Here is a 19,195-nt window from a genome sequence, read left to right as displayed (position 1 = left end):
ATATGAAATGTAGAAGGATTAGATGCTAGATAAATAAGAAAGACAGATGGACAGATGATAGATAAAATGCATGTATGAGTTAGGGTCAGGAATATGTAGATATGTGCAAATAATTCATTTACTCACCAAAAAAAATATGTATTGGTAAATTGGAGAAGAATTTATTCACATTGTTTATGGAAATGCCATTTATATCTAAATCTGGAAACATATTCAACAATAGTAGAGTGGTCACAATAATTACGGCAGGTAAAATTTTATATTGTTATTAAATAATGTAAAAGAATAATTACATTGGAAAAGTACATATATGCTGCAATTGTTTTAAAATATTAAGTTTAAAAGGTACATGTTAAGCAAAAAGAAAAAAAAGTAAATTTGGGGAGAAAAGAGAGGTAGAAGGAGAAATGGATATGTACATAGCAAATGTCATCAGCATGACTGTTGGCTCTGTAGTTATGAGAAATAGTTGTACTGATCACTGTGCCCTCTTATTTTTTCCCCAATAATACAATGAGCATGTATTATATTTGTGATAAGATAAAAATATTTTTATTTTAAGCATTTTCTATAATGCTATTAAACATTATGAATATCTTACTATGATGAAAATTATTTACATTTCTTCTGAGACCTCTCACACAAAAAATTAGCAGCTTTAAATACATTTTATGGTGGTTGTTACACATTTAAGTTACCATATAAAGGACTTTTAGGAATAACTTTAAAATAATAATGTACTTCTCAATTTGTATAATTATTTATTAAGATTCATTTTAATGTGCAGTTGATAAATATATTAAAGAAAAAATAATGCTGCAGCTCTCCATGTTTCTCCCTTTTGTAGTAGTTTACATAAATTAAAATAATTTCATAAATATGCTATAACTTCTGAATTCAACTCACTCTTTAAGCTATTCAAATTATTGTTCCTGATACTATCATAATCAATGTCTTTACTTAACTTATTATATTACAGAATAATGTAGTTTAACTAAAATACAGCATTTAGACACAAAGGGATTGACTGACATTTTGAAGAAAAACTATTTAACATATATTATCAAATGTGTTAATTCAACATCTCAAGTAAATTCCCCCCTGAAATTAAGATTTCCGTGTTTTTCAGATCACATACAAGAAGAAATAGCTTATATTTCTTTCCAACACTTTTTTTCCTCAATATATCGCTTCTGAAGTCTGCAGCCTACCATATATGTACAGAGAAACTGAGCACGTGGATTCTAAAATACATTCAAATGCATCTGGTAAAACACATAAATGAAACATAAGGTGCATGATTCTCAGACTATTCTCAATATAATTTCAGTTATTAAATAATAGATAAGATCACTCAGAAACAGAGGCACAAGCTAATGATAGTTCGGTAGGTCATTCAATTTTACAAGCAGTGCATATTAGCAAATTTAATTTGGTAAGTCACAAAGATAATTCTATGACAGACACTAAAGCTATTAAGCATTATATTAATCTCAAACTAAGCACTCTTAGAATTGATATTTATTTATAATAAAACATTGATTTTTAATATTTGGCTCTCTTTCATGTTAACTTATAACTATTTCTACTTACAGCAAAATGTTCAAAAATTAAAAGTTTATATAGTTTATCTAAATTGCAGTGGAAACTAGCTTAACCATTTTATACAATTCAGATTGAACATGCTCATTGATAAACTCTGCTCACTATCAAACAATGGCTATGTTTAGCTCCCACTGTTCTCTATTATTTTTGTTTTTTTTTTTAAAGACGACCAGTAAGGGGATCTTAACCCTTGGCTTGGTGTTGTCAGCACCACGCTCAGCCAGTGAGCAAACCGGCCATCCCTATATAGGATCCGAACCCATAGCCTTGGTGTTATCAGCACCGCACTCTCCCGAGTGAGCCACAGGCCAGCCCTATGTTCTCTATTATTTTTGTATCCCACAAAATTTTGAAAAAAATTAGTTGATACTGAATTAAAAACGGTTCATTTAGGCCCTTGATAGAAGTATTGTAGTTGGTATTTTTATCTCTCTAGTGAAGGAGTTAAACCAATGAAGTCTTGTGTGATGAACCAAATTCTTCAATAACCAGAGGCTGCAGACTTGTACACAATTCTCCAGTATGTATGGGTGCACTCTTTTAAATTTCTAACTCTAAATATATTTTTAATATTTTACAGCCATTTCATAGATGTTATCCTATAACAGGGCTTTGCAACTTTTACGATATAGATATTGCTGATTTTAGGATTTTTTAAAGCCTCTGTTGTATTCCCAATACCAAATAAAATTGTGGATATATAATAAGCCTTTAGTTATGGCATATATAGTCCGATATAAATAGTTACTGCAGATAGGACAGCTTATATTTAAAATAAACTTTTTTACAGGCACCACCAAGTATGAATATTCTGATATGTGGCATGTTGGTATCAAGACTATGGATTGAAAAGTAATGTTTCTTCTGTCACCACTAGTTCATCATTGAGATTTAAGCATCCTGTGCTGCTCTAGTTAAGGAGCTGTGCTCCATACTAGTTAAGGATGGTTACCAGTTCTGACTCCTACGGAGGAAAGCCTCCTTTTCAATGAATCACTTGGATCAATTAGAAATGGAAACCCACCAAAGGAGCAGTTGATCACACCCAATTAACGAAGAATGAATACAGAGAAAGAGGTGTGGAACTGTCATCCAGTCAGAGTTGTTCTGGTCGGGTTGTAAGGCCAGGCTGAATACTACATAATGAATCTAGTACAAGGTTGTTCTGGTCAGGTTGTAAGGCCTGGCGGAATACTATATAATTAATCTAGTACAATGGCAATGAGAACACTATTGAGTCTTCTGACTTAATTAGTTTAAGCTGCTATTTTCTGCTTGAGGATGCGATGATTTGGAGAATTATTAAGTGGATAATTAGTTTTAGAAAGGAAATATGAGTTAAGTGACACTGACAAGATATACACTTAGGACTTGTATACAATATTTGTGCTTTTGCTTTACTGAATCATAACAAAAAAATAAAATTTTAAAATTATGAATTTAAAGTAGCCACACTGTCCTTGCAAGAACATATAAGCTTAGCTAATCATTAATATGTTTGATATAGTAGTAACATTTTAAAAATAAATTCAGAAGATCTCTCCAGTTCTTCAGGTAATTAAAATGTTATAACTCCTTAGATTCACTTTATGGAAAAACTACAGCATTAATTCTTCTGAAGCAATTTATCTAACATACTAAGAAAAGAATGTTTTTAATTTTTTTTTTGTCTTTTTTTTTTTTTTTCATGACCAGGAAGGGGATCGCAACCCTTGGTGTGGTGTCGCCCGCACCGAGCTCAGCCAGTGAGCGCACCGGCCAGTCCTATATAGGATCCGAACCCGCGGCGGGAGCGTCGCTGAGCTCCCAGCGCCACACTCTCCCGAGTGCTCCATGGGCTCGGACCAGAAAAGAATGTTTTTAATTTTTTTTTTGTCTTTTTTTTTTTTTTCATGACCAGGAAGGGGATCGCAACCCTTGGTGTGGTGTCGCCCGCACCGAGCTCAGCCAGTGAGCGCACCGGCCAGTCCTATATAGGATCCGAACCCGCGGCGGGAGCGTCGCTGAGCTCCCAGCGCCACACTCTCCCGAGTGCACCATGGGCTCGGCCCAGAAAAGAATGTTTTTAAATTAAAATGAAAAGTTAATATAAAACATCCATGGTCAAAAGAAAATTTAAGAAACAATTCTAGTTCTTAAAAATTAGATCCACTGTTCAGCTTTCATGTATTCTTTTACTAATAATTACTGTATATAAAAGGGAAATCACAAACAATAGGAGATAAGCAAACTTTGGGAAAATGGGGGAACAGAGCAGCTGAAATTGTGCAGTAACACAAAGAAAGACACATTAAAAACACTGTAGGGGATATCAAAGCATAAAAATATACATTTTCCAAATATGATAGAGTTAGTCAAAGGTAAGTAAAAATACAAAACACAAAAATCTGAACTAAACTAAGTTAAAGAGGGATATTGATCTCTACAGTAACTTCTTTATTAAATTAAATTGAAAGGGCAAAAACAGACATTCTTTCAAATAAAATGTATTGAGTTTGCTGATGAGAATTATAATGATAACACTCAAAAAAGTTGGTATTCGGAATCTGAGAACATCCTTGAAATAAAACTAATGTATCTTCAGTTTGTATGATGAATGAATGCCTGTGAATCACCTGTCACAGGACCAGCATAGAGTGAGTGTCATTAGAATTCACAGTACAGGTGAGTGTGCTGGGAAAGAGTTGGGAGCTGATTTAAATACCATATGAAGTATGAACTTTTCAAATCACCAGCATCAGAAAGGGATGTAACATTATAAAAGCATATCCGCATCTGTGTTATTTCTAAATATGTAACCTACATTTTGGTAAGAGGCTGATAGGATATTTCTCTTCTACTAAGGGATTGTATGATTTCAGAGAGTCTGAAAGTTCAATACAGCATTCCCCATGGAAACTAAGTACTATTATACATTATATTATACGAGGGTACTTTTAAAAGTTCACATAAAGATTCACACTATCTTTCAATGAAATTTTCCCACAAACTTTTTGAGTACCTTTTTTTGGGCAGCTGGCCAGTGCAGATATATAAAACCTTGACCTTCTTGTTATAAGGCTGTGCTCTAACCAACTGAGCTAACTAGCCAGCCAAAAAGAAAAATATTTAAATAAGGCCATTCTACTTCTAAGAAATTAAAATAAAGTCTTTATATTATGATAGATAAGTATACATTTCAAAATATTGTCAGGGCAAAAGAGGTTAAAAACAAAACAAAACAAAAACCTTTACAAGATAGGAAGATTGATTATATTCCCTTGATATCTGAGGCAAAGACTGGCTAACGTTAAACAACTAAGATCTAATCAAAGAGCCCAGACTCTAGGACTCCAAGATTCACTATAAATGCCACTAATCCGAAAGACTAAGAACCAGTGTTTAAGGAATCTTTGCAAAGAGAACATGTGCCCAAGTGTGCAAAGCATTAAAAATCCATCAGGACAGGCTTGGAAAATTTTTGAAAGCAGCCCCAGAAAACATAAGCAGAATTCTTAGAAGAAACTGGATCTGATCTACCTTGTTATTAGTTTACAGTTTTTTGTCCAATGAATCTTAAGGTGGCTATATTCCATTCAGGGATGCATGCATTAATTTTAACGTATCCATGGTAAACATAACTGGGAATAGTGGGTCAGATCAGTGGAAACTTACAATTTGAAGTCTAACAAATTTTTTAATCAAACATTTTATTTTACATACTGCAAGATCATCATAACTAATAACAGTCAAAGATAAAGCTGGTTGGACAAAATGCAAGCCAAATAAATCATAAATAAGTATGGACAGAATAATGGATAGACAGAATGAATTAAAATTTTATATCAAAAATGTCTCCAAAATTTTTAACCTTAAGTCTTGATTTATACCAGCTCCTTTCACAGGGCCCTATCCTGTTCCCATTTCTTTATGCTGAGAACCGTTGATCTCCTCTCTTCTAGCCATTTGAGAACATAGAATAAATTATTTTTAGTTATAGATGCCTAGCACTACTGTACACCACTAGAACTTATTTTTCCTGTCTTTCTGTAATTTCGTGTCCATTAACCATCCTCTGCCTATCTCCCCTCCCCCTCTGCTTCCTAGCCTTCAGTAACCACAATTCTACTGTCTACTTCTAAAAGTTCAACTTTTTTTTTTCTCTGTACATATAGCATTTACAACCTAGTATGGAATAAGTATATATAATATGTTAGCTATTATAACCCAATCCAAAGACATTGCATCCAAAATAATTAAACCATTTATTTTAGATGCACAAAACCCAAGGCAATTCTTAATGAAAAACAATTAATATTCTATCTCTATGTTATCATCTATTCAAGGATTCAATATCAGCCAACATCAGAGACTGAAATAAAGGCTGCATACTATAATACGGTTTTAAATAATGTTAGAAAAGAAACAGACTATTATTCTTTTTAAAAATAATTAGGATAAATTCCATCACTGTTTGATGGATAGCCCTACTAGCTCATTGTAGAATCAGACATATTTATTTCTATAAAATAAAATCATGAAAAATTGGGCTTTTAAAAAGACATTTAGATAGGCCATTATGTTGGAATTCATTTTCATGTATACAAGACTCTGCTGAGAAGAAAATAAATAGCAACATAAACATGCAAGGGAATTCAGCTGGCTAGCCAAATGTCCCAGACAGGTCAAGTTTTTAACATGATCAATAAAATAAAATGTAGCGAATAAACCAACTCAATATAATGGCATGGGAATTCTGAGTTGAACTTATTTCATTTGGACTTCAGTCAGAAGCAAAGATCTTGGAATTAGGTTATTAAGGGTTTGTAATCATCTGCTTTCTTTTTGCTTACTTTGGGAATTAAGAAAACAGTGCAGCTGGCTGGCACAACTCAAGCCTTCTGGGAAATTTGATTCACTTTCTTTAGGGAATTTAAAGATTTATTGGGTCAGATGTCTCTAAAAACCTAAACTAAGATTGAAATGAATTTTATATCTAAGAAGAATTTGAATGTGGATTTTTGTAGGTAAAATGAAAAGAAGCTACTAATGCAACAATTATTTTGACATTTAATTTTTCTTTAAAATTTGAATTATATAAATTGCATAAAACCTACAAAGATTTCAAAAATTTGTGCACTGTGTTCATTTTTCCCTAAATGTTTTTTTGAAGATTCAACTATGATTTTTATTTTGTATGAGTATTGTCTCAAGTTTGTCACACAAACACAAGGATTATATTCATAACATTAAAATTAAAAAATCTCAATCAAATACCCTTTCATTATTGTTAACACACTCGGATACATAAACATGCCCCATTTAGTGCTAAAATAATTTCATATTGATCATAAATATTGTAATAATATTAATAATTAGCATTTAAAAAATTGCATTCATTAACATTTAGATTGCCCACTATGAGCCAGGAAATGACTAAATGCTTTAAACGTGTTAATTAATTTAATCTTCGCAATAATTCTATGAGGTTGGTATTACTATCACCTCCATTTTACATACCAAGAATTAAAAACTGATTATATGACTTTGGTGATATCACCCAGTTAGAAAATGGCAGAGCTGGGATTCAAATCCAAGCAGAAGCATTCCAGTATACAATCTGTTAACTAACACACTCTACCACCTTCTCTGTATAATAATGCATACAGCAATTGTACATGTATACCTTGTTATTTAGAAGAAGAAAAAAGAGTTTCCTATAGGAGTATTTAGAAATAAAATGTCATATCATTATCTTAAAAGGTTTAAATATATAATAAGTGAAGCAGTTATGGAGACTCATACTATTTCTCTCTTCTGTATATTTAAAATATTTTTTCCTGATAAAAAGCAACAAAAAAATCTTATATCGAGACTCATTTTAATGATGTAGCCTCTTTGGAAATAAACTATTATTACAACTATTAAATAAAGCTGTTACAACAACTATTATTTATTGTAGTTATGTGTAGAATCAGACAGAACTTTAGTTTTGATAAAAGAATATAATAAGCCTGAGTTCATGTTTCACAAAGATTCATAATAACTTAGTTTATCATATCTGCCCAGACTTGGAACCAAAAATCCTGATTACTTGGGGTAATTGAAGACAATTGTATGACTTGTAATAATTGTAGACAAATATTCTAAAATCTGCTTCTTGTTCTCAGCTTGAATAGGTTTTGGGTACAGGGGAAAACCACATTGTCTGTTTGACCTTGTTCTTAGTCCTGATGACTGTTCCCGGGGAAAAATGTGTGGAAGGGTCAGATGAGAGAAGATGAGGAAACATTGTCCTTTGCCACGCCCATCTTCTGCAGCCAGCCCCATTAGATAAACGAAAGGACACAAATGTCATCTTCAAATCAATTCAAATAAAAGACAAAAATGTCTATCTTAAAAATTAATTCAAATATAGTCCATTATAAAAGCTAGCTTTGCCATTTTCCACCTAACTTCATTTCCACCAACCTTGAAACAAAACATTTTCATTTCTACCATGCTTGCAAAGGGTTTCCTGTTTACTTTGCAAATACAGCACTACTTTAAAAAGTAAACATGTCTTCACAAATACTATATAAATGATATGGGTATTGAAACACAAATTTAACAAGTATTACCTCAACAATTACTCTATACTGTGAAATATAAAAACCGAGTAAGATTCCTACCTCAAATTGCTAAAAATTATCTCAGAAGATTAAACTCTGTATATATACACTGAAGTGTAAGGTATTATACCATTAAAGCCACAGTGTATATTACATGTTGCTTAGAACACCTATAGGAAGAAATACCACTTGCTACCTAGATATACTAAGGTAGAATTCAAGAAGAGGTTATTATATAAATTGGCTTTTTGAAAAATACTTAACATTTGATTGAAAAAGTTGTAGGACATCATGATCAGATAATTAGAGGAGTGAATATGTTAACATTAACTAGCACAAGTTAACTGGACACAGAAAAGATTGTCTTAAATTTCTAGAAAGGCTATGTGCCTTATATCCCTCCATGAGAATTGTGGCTCACCAAGTAATTTAGCCAAGTAATACTTGCATTTTTAAGGTTCAAGAGGAAAATTTGTTTAAATGACTACGACCATATTTTTTAAAAATCATATTATACAATTCTAAGGGGACATTAATTCTATCCCTTATTTCAGCCACTGCTTTAGCTAAATCTGGTTGTCAGTATTTATTTTATAGCAACAAGGTTAATATAAATAGCATAGATCTAAGTAGAGGAGCATAGATACTACAAAATATCCTTGAGGAATCGTCTTATATCATAGTCCTTGAAGAGCTCATAACCTGATAGCTCCCCACAACTGACTCATTCAGATGTAGCTAATAGATTCTGAAGAAATAATTAATCACCTTTTAAATACTTGTTTTATCTTTAAGTGAGGCTGTGCATCATCATTAAAATGAACAAAATCAATTGATTTCACTTGAACATCATTCTTTATTTACAAATGTGAACTTGAGATACACTAGAGTAATACATGTGGAAGAAAAGTAGAAATAAGGAGATCCCAAATTTAATCTTGATTCCAACATGTACTAAATTCATAGCCTTCTTTGTATGATTTACATCTATTGTGAAAGCTATTCTTCTTTGTCCCAAGCTACTCATATTCTGTACCCCCTACCCTGCCCCATCTTCCCTCAAGTGTTGCCTTTCTGTAGTCTCTCCCATACTATCTAAAGGCATTTTTGTTATTACTATTTTATCTTGTGCAGATGCATGAAATAGGCTGAAAGTAAGCCAATAGGGATTAGTGGGATTATGGCAGGCCGGAGAATGTGTCATATCCAAAGGTGTTCAAATTCATTGTCTTTTAACTTTGTGTAAGCATACCAAAATATATCTGCAACTGAATCTGGCTTACTATACATGTAACATCACACTTGCTGAAGAAATTTCAGCCACTTGTTTTCAAATTCACTCATAAGCTAAACATAAAACTCTATTCTAGGCAATTCTCCTAAGCAACCAACTAAATATTTAGTTGCCTACCAGAAATCTCCTCTTGAATACCCTTGAGCAAGTTTTTGGTATAAATGTTCTTGATTTTTAAAAATCTTTGCCTGATGTACTGTAAGCTTGCCAAATCTGCAATTATAAACGAATTTCTTTGCAGACCTGAATGTTTTCTTCTATTAAATCTTTGATGATTACATCTAATCCATATGCTTTGATTTGATCTTTGGGAATACATGATTTATGAATATAGCTCTGAATTTGGACCTTCATATTTATTATCTTTGTTCCTATCTTTCTTTTTTGGCATTCAGGGAGTATTTCTGAGCATCACTGATGAATAACTTGCATTGTCCAATTTGTTAGTTCTTCCAATGGGAATTTGATTATAGCAGTTTTTGTTTTGATGATTTTATTGTAGTCTACTTTTTATAGATTACTGGGTCTTTCATTGGGGACACTAAGTATATATCTAATGTTTTTCTTTTTACCTGAAGTAACAGTATCTTGGAGGAAAATATACTATGATATTTCTACTTTATTATTACTGAATTTTTCACGGATTCCTTCAATTGACTATTTTCTATTATATTAGTTTTAAATGAAGAAAAATCTATCTAGTTTCAGGATTGGGAAATTGTCACAGGATTCAGATTTCTTTTAAGCATTGTCCTTGCTACTGTCATATTTGTAACTAGAGGGCAGAGGATGCTACAAAACATATGGTACAGTTTCTGATCAACACTAACAGCAAATGTTTTCTTCAGGGTATATATTTCAACACCAATCCTCCAGATTACAGAGACCCACACAAGTCTGGCTGAGGTTGGGGGTGGGGTGAAAGGGCCTTTTAAAAAATGAAACAAAGTATAAAGAACAGAAATGGGAAAGTATGCCTGGAATGTAATTATGATACCATTGTTCTTAAGCGATTTCGCAGTTGTGTAAAATGAATCTTCACTTTTATTTTAGATTTGTTTATTTAGTAGGAAAGATACTTTTACTGCATGATTACAATGTGCTAGATATTATAAGAGCTATGTCAATGGCTGTAAGTACACAAGAGTTGCCCTCTGGTAACTTATACTGTAGGAAGTTACCCCAAGGGAATAATTTGTAAATACTGGTTGTGCCTTCAAGAAGGGGAAATTGTCATTTCATTGCCACAAATTATGTCTTCCTAGGAAACATTCTGGTAAAGCTTCTGCAGGGTCTTAAACACCAAACAAAGTCAATAATAAGTGACTTGAAGATCTGGAAAATGATTTGTGAATATAATGTCTAGAAATATTTATATATTAATAAGGTATCATATGAGTAAAGGTATATATAAAATTTAGAAGCATAAAATATGATATCATTTCAATAGCTCTTGAATACTTAAGACCAATGACTAAACTCAGATGATTGTCTTAGAGAGGAAAAGGAAATGATACAGGAGTATTGGAAAATAGAGAAAATAATCACTATCCTACTAGTTGTAAGAATGGAAAAACAAATTATCTCCTGCTAATGTAGAACTGCAGAAAAAATTAAAAATAATAACCTGAGGCTCAGGATTTATAATCTTTTAGTATCCTCCAGGAGGCATAACATTTAAAATAGAAATCTTATTTAGCTCTGTTAAATTAAATTTGATCTAAGTTGCCTCCATACTTCGAGTACTTATATACAAACTGCGACCTAACTTAAGAGTATATTCTTGTGACAAAAAGCTGAGTCTCAACTAATCACAGCAGCTGAGCTTCAGCCAAACGCAGGATGCCACCCGACCAGACCGTGTCTACATAAGGTGAATGCCTTATCACACACCATACTCAACTAAGGCAAATGTCCAGCTGTAACCAATCAAGCTGTTTCTGTACATCACTTCCTTTTTCTGTCTATAAATATTGCCTACCCAAACTGCTGGGTGAAACTCTCTGAAGCTCTCCTAGTTCCAAGTGCTGTCCAATTCATGAATCATTCTTTGCTCAGATAAACTCTGCTAAATTTAATTAAAGTTTTTCCTTTAACAATTCTCAGGCATTGAATCATGCTATATTGACTCACAACAGTGATACAACAACTGTCTCACAGATAGGAAATGATTATGACATTTAATAACTTGCTCACTTGAAGAATCATGGAAATAAGTAAACATACATGTTAATGAGAAACCCTTGGAAATGTAACAAAATGATAATATATCTACAGTAGGGTAACATGGTAATGGATACCTTTTTTCCTCCTTTTGACTATTCTATAATGGAGTCATATTCTTTATACATGTAAGTATATTCTTTATACAAAAGTACATATTTTCACTAGAATCCAAGAATATTCAGAACTAAAATGAACTTTATGATCCACCCATTCAACTGTATCATGTCTTATATGAGAGAATAACAGTTTGAATTTTACCAGGTTTTAATGCCCTGTGGGAGACCATAATTTTAGGACTAGACTGGGGCATGAATTAGTCTGATTTCTATTCTTGTTCTTTTTCCACTACAGAACACTCTGAAAATTATTCTGGCACTGTTATTATTTATATATAAAGAAATGGAAATTTCTACAAATACTGATCATTTTTAAGTTTTAATTGAAATGTTGATATTTTGCTATTTATAGGATTTTGATTTAATTTGCAAAAGTTCACCTCATGTCCTAAAAGAGACTGAATCCTATTTATAGGCATAGTTATAACCCACAGTATACATTTTTTGGGATGGCAAAAGGCAAAAAGCGAGGCAGGTTTAGTAAGTTCACCTACACAAATTCTGTTTTCTTTCTCTCAGAGAGTTTTATTTGAATATGTAGACAAACTATATAAGAAAATAATGAACACAGCTCAAGTATTACAAATAGCCTGTGTGCACTTTTCCACTTGTAATGGGTGCATATACTTTGAAGCATTGTTATTGAAAGTTGTGGTACTTACTAAAAAGTCACATTTACATGTATGCATATGGTTGTTAAAATCTTGAACAACAAAAAAAAATGGCCAATTTTGGTGTAAAATAAAAAAAAACTTACTAATTAATAAGCAAACCTAAGTAAATAAAACTTATTTGACATAAAAATTGTAACTTATTAGTTTAGAGAAAAAACAATGCATTTGCAGTATCGGTATCATCATCTTTAGGCAACACTTAATTGGAGAATTGCATGTCAGTCTATCTACTTTATTATAAAATCTTTGCCTTAGTTTTACAAATCAAGTGTATAATAAAAGTTGCCATTTATGTACCCTGAGGAAGATTGATGAATATTTTGCATACATTTTTAAATAACCATATACTTTTTAAATATCAAATGGTGAAACAGAACATCCCTCCAAAATTGATGTTTATTCTGATTCCAATCAATAAACCATTAAAATAGTTTGTGTCAGTGGACAGTTTGTCCTTAAAAAGCCTCTCACATCATTAAAATGACATATATACTCAGTATAAGAGGAAAGATATCCCAAACAAAACACCCGTGTCTAGAGGAAAGAAAATACTTTTTAAAACAATCTTAGTTCTCCATCTATGAATTGGAGAAAATAAAACCTCCTTCATATTTAGTGTTATTGTAGGAGCTAAGGAAAATAATTTGTATAAAGTGGTTAGCAGTATGCAGGCAAATTTAATGCTCAATAAACTATGGTTTTCAGTATGGTAGTGGTGTAACTTGGGAGGCTGTGACATTTCACAGAACTATATTTATTTGTTTGTTTTGAAGACCAGCTCTACTTGTTTTATGTATTTTTTTTCACATTCCACTTCTAAATTACTGGAAGTAATTCTATACCACAGTGTAGGAATATGATATTTTATATTCATATAAAAGATATATGGATGATATATAATAATTTTATTATATTTGCTTCATTCACTGATAGACCCCAAGTTCTTAGAATACCTAAAATATAGGTGGTCCCTCAACAAATATTTTATGTAAATATTTAAGTGTATCTAGATATTTTTTCTGATGCAAATAGTCAAAAATGAGAATTTTCAAAATTAACTGTAACCTTTATTTTATAATTTTGAAAATGTTTCCACCATAATGAAGTAATTAAAATGGCTCCTCAATGTCTATCCAAATGTGGCAGAAGTTATTAGTAATTCATTAGTGCTAAAATATCCCATGTTCTTAAATCATTTTAATATGCACATTAGAGTCATTAATTTAAAGAGGCATATTAAGCAACTATTACATTTCAGATTGACAGGCAGGGCCAGTTGCTGCACAATTTCTTGGGTACCATTCACACTGTAGTTGAAGTAAATGGTTCTCCCTGGTGTGTGCAGTTTAAGCCAGAGCAGATGTGCATGGTGACCCAGGTGATAGGAGCCAAGATACCAAGATGGATGGGATCTGACCTCTCTCTTCAAACTTGCTAATGGAGTCTAGAGTGTCTAAGTCAGTACCGTGGATTGAAGTTGGATAGGGTACAGTGGGAGTTTAGATCCAGAGAAACATGGCATTTCTACTTACAAACATGCCAAAAGTAAGTTATTAAAAATCACATAAGCACTAAAATTCATCATTGTCTTGTGTGTCTAGCTAGTATTTTGCTTCTGCTATCTAACATTTTCTTAACTATACCTGCTAACTCCAATTTGTTCTATAAAACCAATCATCCATTATAACTAAGTTTCTCTTGGAATTTAAAGTAAAACTTTTAATACTCACATCAAGATCATCCTTTGCATTGTAGTAGACAACTTCATTGCTCTACAAAAAAAGAGAGAGTTTTATTGATTTGAATAAAAACAGAAAACATCATATCAAACAGAGTACATTTAATGCATATTTTAAATAATAAACTCCCATAATATTTCTTTCACAGTATATTCCACAAAGATTCACCTATATTTTTTCTTAGAACATATTACAACAGTTTATCAGTGGTATTAGAAAAGCACATCTTGCACTAGGAAAAATATCTCGGTGTAGGTTTTAGAAACATTTGTCAAGAAAAAAAAGTGAAAAATTCTTAAGTCAGAAAAGTTATACACACACATATGCACACATTAAATAATAACAGGATAATTCAAGAAGCATGTAATTTAAGTGTCTTCTTAGCACTTTATTAAAGCCATGATTAATACACACACATTTATACAGTGTTGAAATGATTCTTGAAGAAATGTGTATCTACACAACATCAGCAGAAATTTCCTCATGAGATTCAGATAAAAGATCAAAAACTGTTAGGAATTCAGGTAGCAAAAAAACACCAGATTATCTAACACATTAATATCCTCATATTCTAGCTAAGTGGTGAACTAGCACTGGCTCTTTAGCAGGAATAAATATATACAGACAATTCTGCTAGCCATTAGTGTTGCTGAACTGTACCATACGTGTAAATAAGGGATACAAAGTGTGTTAAAGAGGGAAAATAGAAAAGAAATGATGAAAATTACTGTCAAGGAATTTGAAATTCCTATTCTTTGTGTCTCTGAGGCTTATTCTGTACAATGTAAAAATATTCCACTTATACTGATTTCTCTTTCATCTCCTCATGAATTGACTGAAGATATAGTCCACCTTCCAAATGATAATAGCAGTAAATTGAGAATGATGTGAAGATGCATTTTTCTGTGCCTCTTAAACATCCACAAACATAGACATTCGAAAATTTTATTAAATGCAAACACATAATACACAAAATCTTTTTAGAAAAAGATAATTACTTGGGAAAAATTCACTAAATTAGTGCTTCTCAAAGTGTATTAAAAAAATCACTAGTTCTTCAAGATATTAATAGACATTATACAGGAAAAAGATCTCATGCTCATATAACTCTAGAAAACAATAAACAAAGTTGAAACTGTTTCTTTTTGGCAGGACTTCACAGAGCCACAGTGTACGATTGTACATTATAAGTCCCCTAGAGGAAAATAAATCTTGTCTGGCTTCCTAATTTATTTGCCACAGAAATCTTTCTCCCCGCCACTTCTTTTAATTTTTATTTTTGAGAAAACATACCATAAGACTGAAGATCTATAAAATACAGTTCTTTATGAAGACCAAACAAAGCAAAAACTATGTAAATATCACAACATATGATTCGCAGTGCTGAATGAAACCCATGAGTTTGAACTCATTTCATTTACAATTAATAGAACTTTTAAAATTATCACAGTTGATTTTTTTAAAGAATTATTTAAGTAGCTAGAGAATTTTGATATGCATAAAAGTTCTAATTCCTGAAACTTTTATAGCATCAGTTTTGCAACAGTTAAAATACAAAATCAGAACTCATCACATACACAAAACAAGAGAATCTTCTAAATCCACCTGAGACCCAAACCTAATTACTAGTTTATTGATCCCACTTGCAACTCTGTAATTTATACTTAGGAGACAATTTTCAATTTAGAATGTGGATTCCAGCAAAAGTTAAAACACTGAAGAAGTTTATCTTCATTTTAGACCTTATTTTCTACCATCTATTTGCTTATATTTACAGAATTGTAATATGTAGAAAACAAGGTGAAGCTTGTTAAAATTCAAGCAGCTCAGCATCATTATTTTCAACAGATATTCATTGAATACCTATATGCATATACTGTTGTGCCAAGAAAGATACAAAATAAGTTAAATATATGTACTCCTACCCTTTAGGCAAAATACTGGGTACAGATCAATTATATAAAACAACCTATGTGTATAGCATTACACTTGATCCATAGTACTAGAGCTAATGGACTAAATTGATTAGTCAATTTTTTTCCTATGTGTGATACATGGTCACACATAAATAAATTGTCTTAGGTATTTATTAAACCTGTGATTAAGGGTATCACATATGGTACCATATGTATGATAAAGAAATGCTAGTATTAACTCAAACTAAGCATTTTGATCCTGATGAGATAATCTGTGCATGAAATAAAATTAAAATAATTAAAAATAAAAGAATATCTAAGTTTATTTGAGAATTTTCAAATGTTTTTCTTTTTAACTGAACTATATTTTACACAAAACTTTTACTTAGCTCTTCTTTCAGAACCTCTGTATTGCTTCTAAATCTGTTATTGAAAATGTTTTTTCGACAGTTTAAGTTTTATGCATTTACACAAGGCTTTCTGAGTTTCAGATGACATAATTTTAAAAACTAATTTTATTTAAGCAAATCAAAGGAAAAAATACAGTAATCATAATGTTATATTGCATGTCAAACACATATACTCCTTGTAAATGGGTATTATATATCTCTATTTTAAAGAGCTCTTTCTCAATACAATGCTCATTTCTAACAGAGTCAAAATACAAATGCAGAAAAGAATAAAAATGTGACTTTATAAAAACAACAAAATAATGAAGCACTTAATCAAATATGCATGCTTAGACAGGTTGTCACATTTTAAGAAGACAGCACAGACCTTAGTGGAATATGCGACTGATTATGTACACAGCCATACAACTAAATTTGTTCCCCACCAATAAATGTGGTATTGCTTTTGGCTTAATAACATTTCTTTTTTACTTCACTTATTATAGACACATCTTACTTCTCAAACCCCAATCTTTTTATCAATAACATGCACATTTCATTATTCCCTTATTTTTCCTAAGATAAAAACTCAGTTGATCAATATTAATAAGAACAAATTCATATAGGGCATCTCCTGATTATAGTTTTGGAGAAACTATAACTTTGCATTTACTCTGTCAAACCAGTTCTCCTCTATGGAGATAAGGTATTACAATAAATGCCACTCAGAGAATTCATATAAACATATACTAATATTTTTCCAGTCTCAATTTATCATGTTTCCTTGTAGAAAATCTCAATGATTTGTTTGTAACATTTGCTTAGAAAGTTGCATGATCATTCGGCTCAAAAATGATTTTAAGTTTAAGTTTGAGAAAAATCATAATTTGGTGAAGCAGTAATTCTCTTTCATATCACATTCATGTTTAGCTATCTTCTCTGCTATATAAAAATATATATTAAGATATGTACAGATATGTTAAACTAAATCAGTCTTCACTAGAGTGATTCAAACCACTGAATCCCCAAAATATATCCAGAACCAATCTTAACAGGATTGGGATATGGGACAATTCTCAGGAATAAAGGAAAGTTCACATCGAATCAACTGAATTCTATGTTATGTTTTTATAAATAAGGGTTTGGGTTAAAACAAACTCTGGTAAAAGAAAATTAGGAGAAGAAATTTTGCAAAAGCAGTTAAATGTCTTGAGGGGGTGGAATTAAAGGAGAAAAGGGAAAAGCCTCAGATGAATTCCTTCTTTGACCCAGTCCCCTGCCTCCATCTCACTCAAACTTTGCATAGGAAGATTTGGGGGTCTCACAATCAACAGAGGGAGCCTCATCCCACTCATTCAACAATTATTTTGGCAACCTTCTCTGTGCAATGGGTTGGAGAAACAAAGATGAATAATATCTACAGTATGATGATCAGGAACAAGTTCTCACCATCCAACTCATCTGTGACAAAAAGTTGACACAGCTGAGCCAGTAACTCTGACCTGCTATATATGAAAAATATCTCTTATTATGGTTAGATGGCAGGACCACTAACACCAAAAGTTTTCTAGTATCAAAATAGAAAATTAAGGTGAAAATTAAGAATTTCAGACAGTCGAGACATTCCCTCCCCGAAAATCAGTTTGAGCACGTGTTTCTTAGTCACTTCACCGTAACTATCACTCAAAATTCCTTCAGTCCTACTCCAGAAACTATAAAGTTTCACCAGTATCATTTAATACTTTAATTAAAGCTATGGCACATAAATGAATTACTGTAGGCACAAATGATAGCATCAAGTCATTTCGTTCCTCTGTTATCCTTCTGCCTAAATGGTTTAATGAAAATTATTAAAACAACATCATCTTGGAAGGTATTTCACACTCCAACACAGAGGTTTTCAGTGTCTTTCAGCGCCTTATGTGCAGGATGATAGAATAAAGCCAGAAACAGCCTCAAACTAGATTCATGGATTAGTTAAACCTTTGGAGATCTATTTTTCATAATTTAAGCACCACCAGATGACAAGAACAAATGGTTTTGTTTCTGAGTTTTAACAGAGTAGTTTAGTTATTTATTTTCTCCTTTAAACAAATTTACCCAAATGGTTCAGGCTAATATAATACCACTGCTTACTGAAATTTAAAACATCCCCTAGCAAGTTGAGAGATAAATTACTTTAGTCTCCCAGTGCCTACTGGGAGTCAAAAATTAAATCTGAGCAAAACAGACCTTTCCATCTTAAAAATGTATATTGTGAGTGACAGTCCCTTGCATGCCACTTTCCTAATAAAAGTCAACCTCTGATGAATAGTTTATGTTAAAAATCTGAGGCATATATACAAAGCTTCTATAATGAAAGCAAGATGTTGCCAGGGATAAGGCTTAAATATTGAAACTTAGAATATTGAAAATTAGAATTTTATAGTCAACAACTGAAATATATGACACATTCAAAATTCAGGTAGAGATTAACTTCCTGTCCAATTTACTAATTCTCTTCTCTTGGCTATACCCTTGGTTCTGCACATGATCCACCACCTAACAAATTACTACTAGTTGTTGTTTTTAATCTGATAAACCAAATGAGATAATTTATAAGAAAGCCTACTGCACAAGGTTCTATATGCATCCTGTCCACTAAAT

The 19,195-nt window shown here is 32.0% G+C and overlaps 1 protein-coding gene across 1 annotated transcript in view; it reads right to left on the bottom strand.

The window, feature by feature from the left end:
• CACNA2D1 (calcium channel, voltage-dependent, alpha 2/delta subunit 1) overlaps nucleotides 1–19,195 on the bottom strand; it is a 480,749-nt gene that overhangs the window by 177,626 nt on the left and 283,928 nt on the right. Inside the window, exon 5 of the mRNA XM_008568138.1 lies at nucleotides 14,236–14,277. Coding sequence (XP_008566360.1) covers nucleotides 14,236–14,277 — 42 coding nt within the window. The remainder of the gene's footprint in view (nucleotides 1–14,235; nucleotides 14,278–19,195) is intronic.

This window comes from Galeopterus variegatus, unplaced genomic scaffold, assembly GCF_000696425.1.
Source record: "Galeopterus variegatus unplaced genomic scaffold, G_variegatus-3.0.2 Scaffold0, whole genome shotgun sequence".
Lineage (NCBI taxonomy): Eukaryota > Metazoa > Chordata > Mammalia > Dermoptera > Cynocephalidae > Galeopterus > Galeopterus variegatus.
The sequence above is the reverse complement of the archived record's forward strand: the minus strand, read 5'-3'. Positions and strand labels throughout refer to the sequence as shown.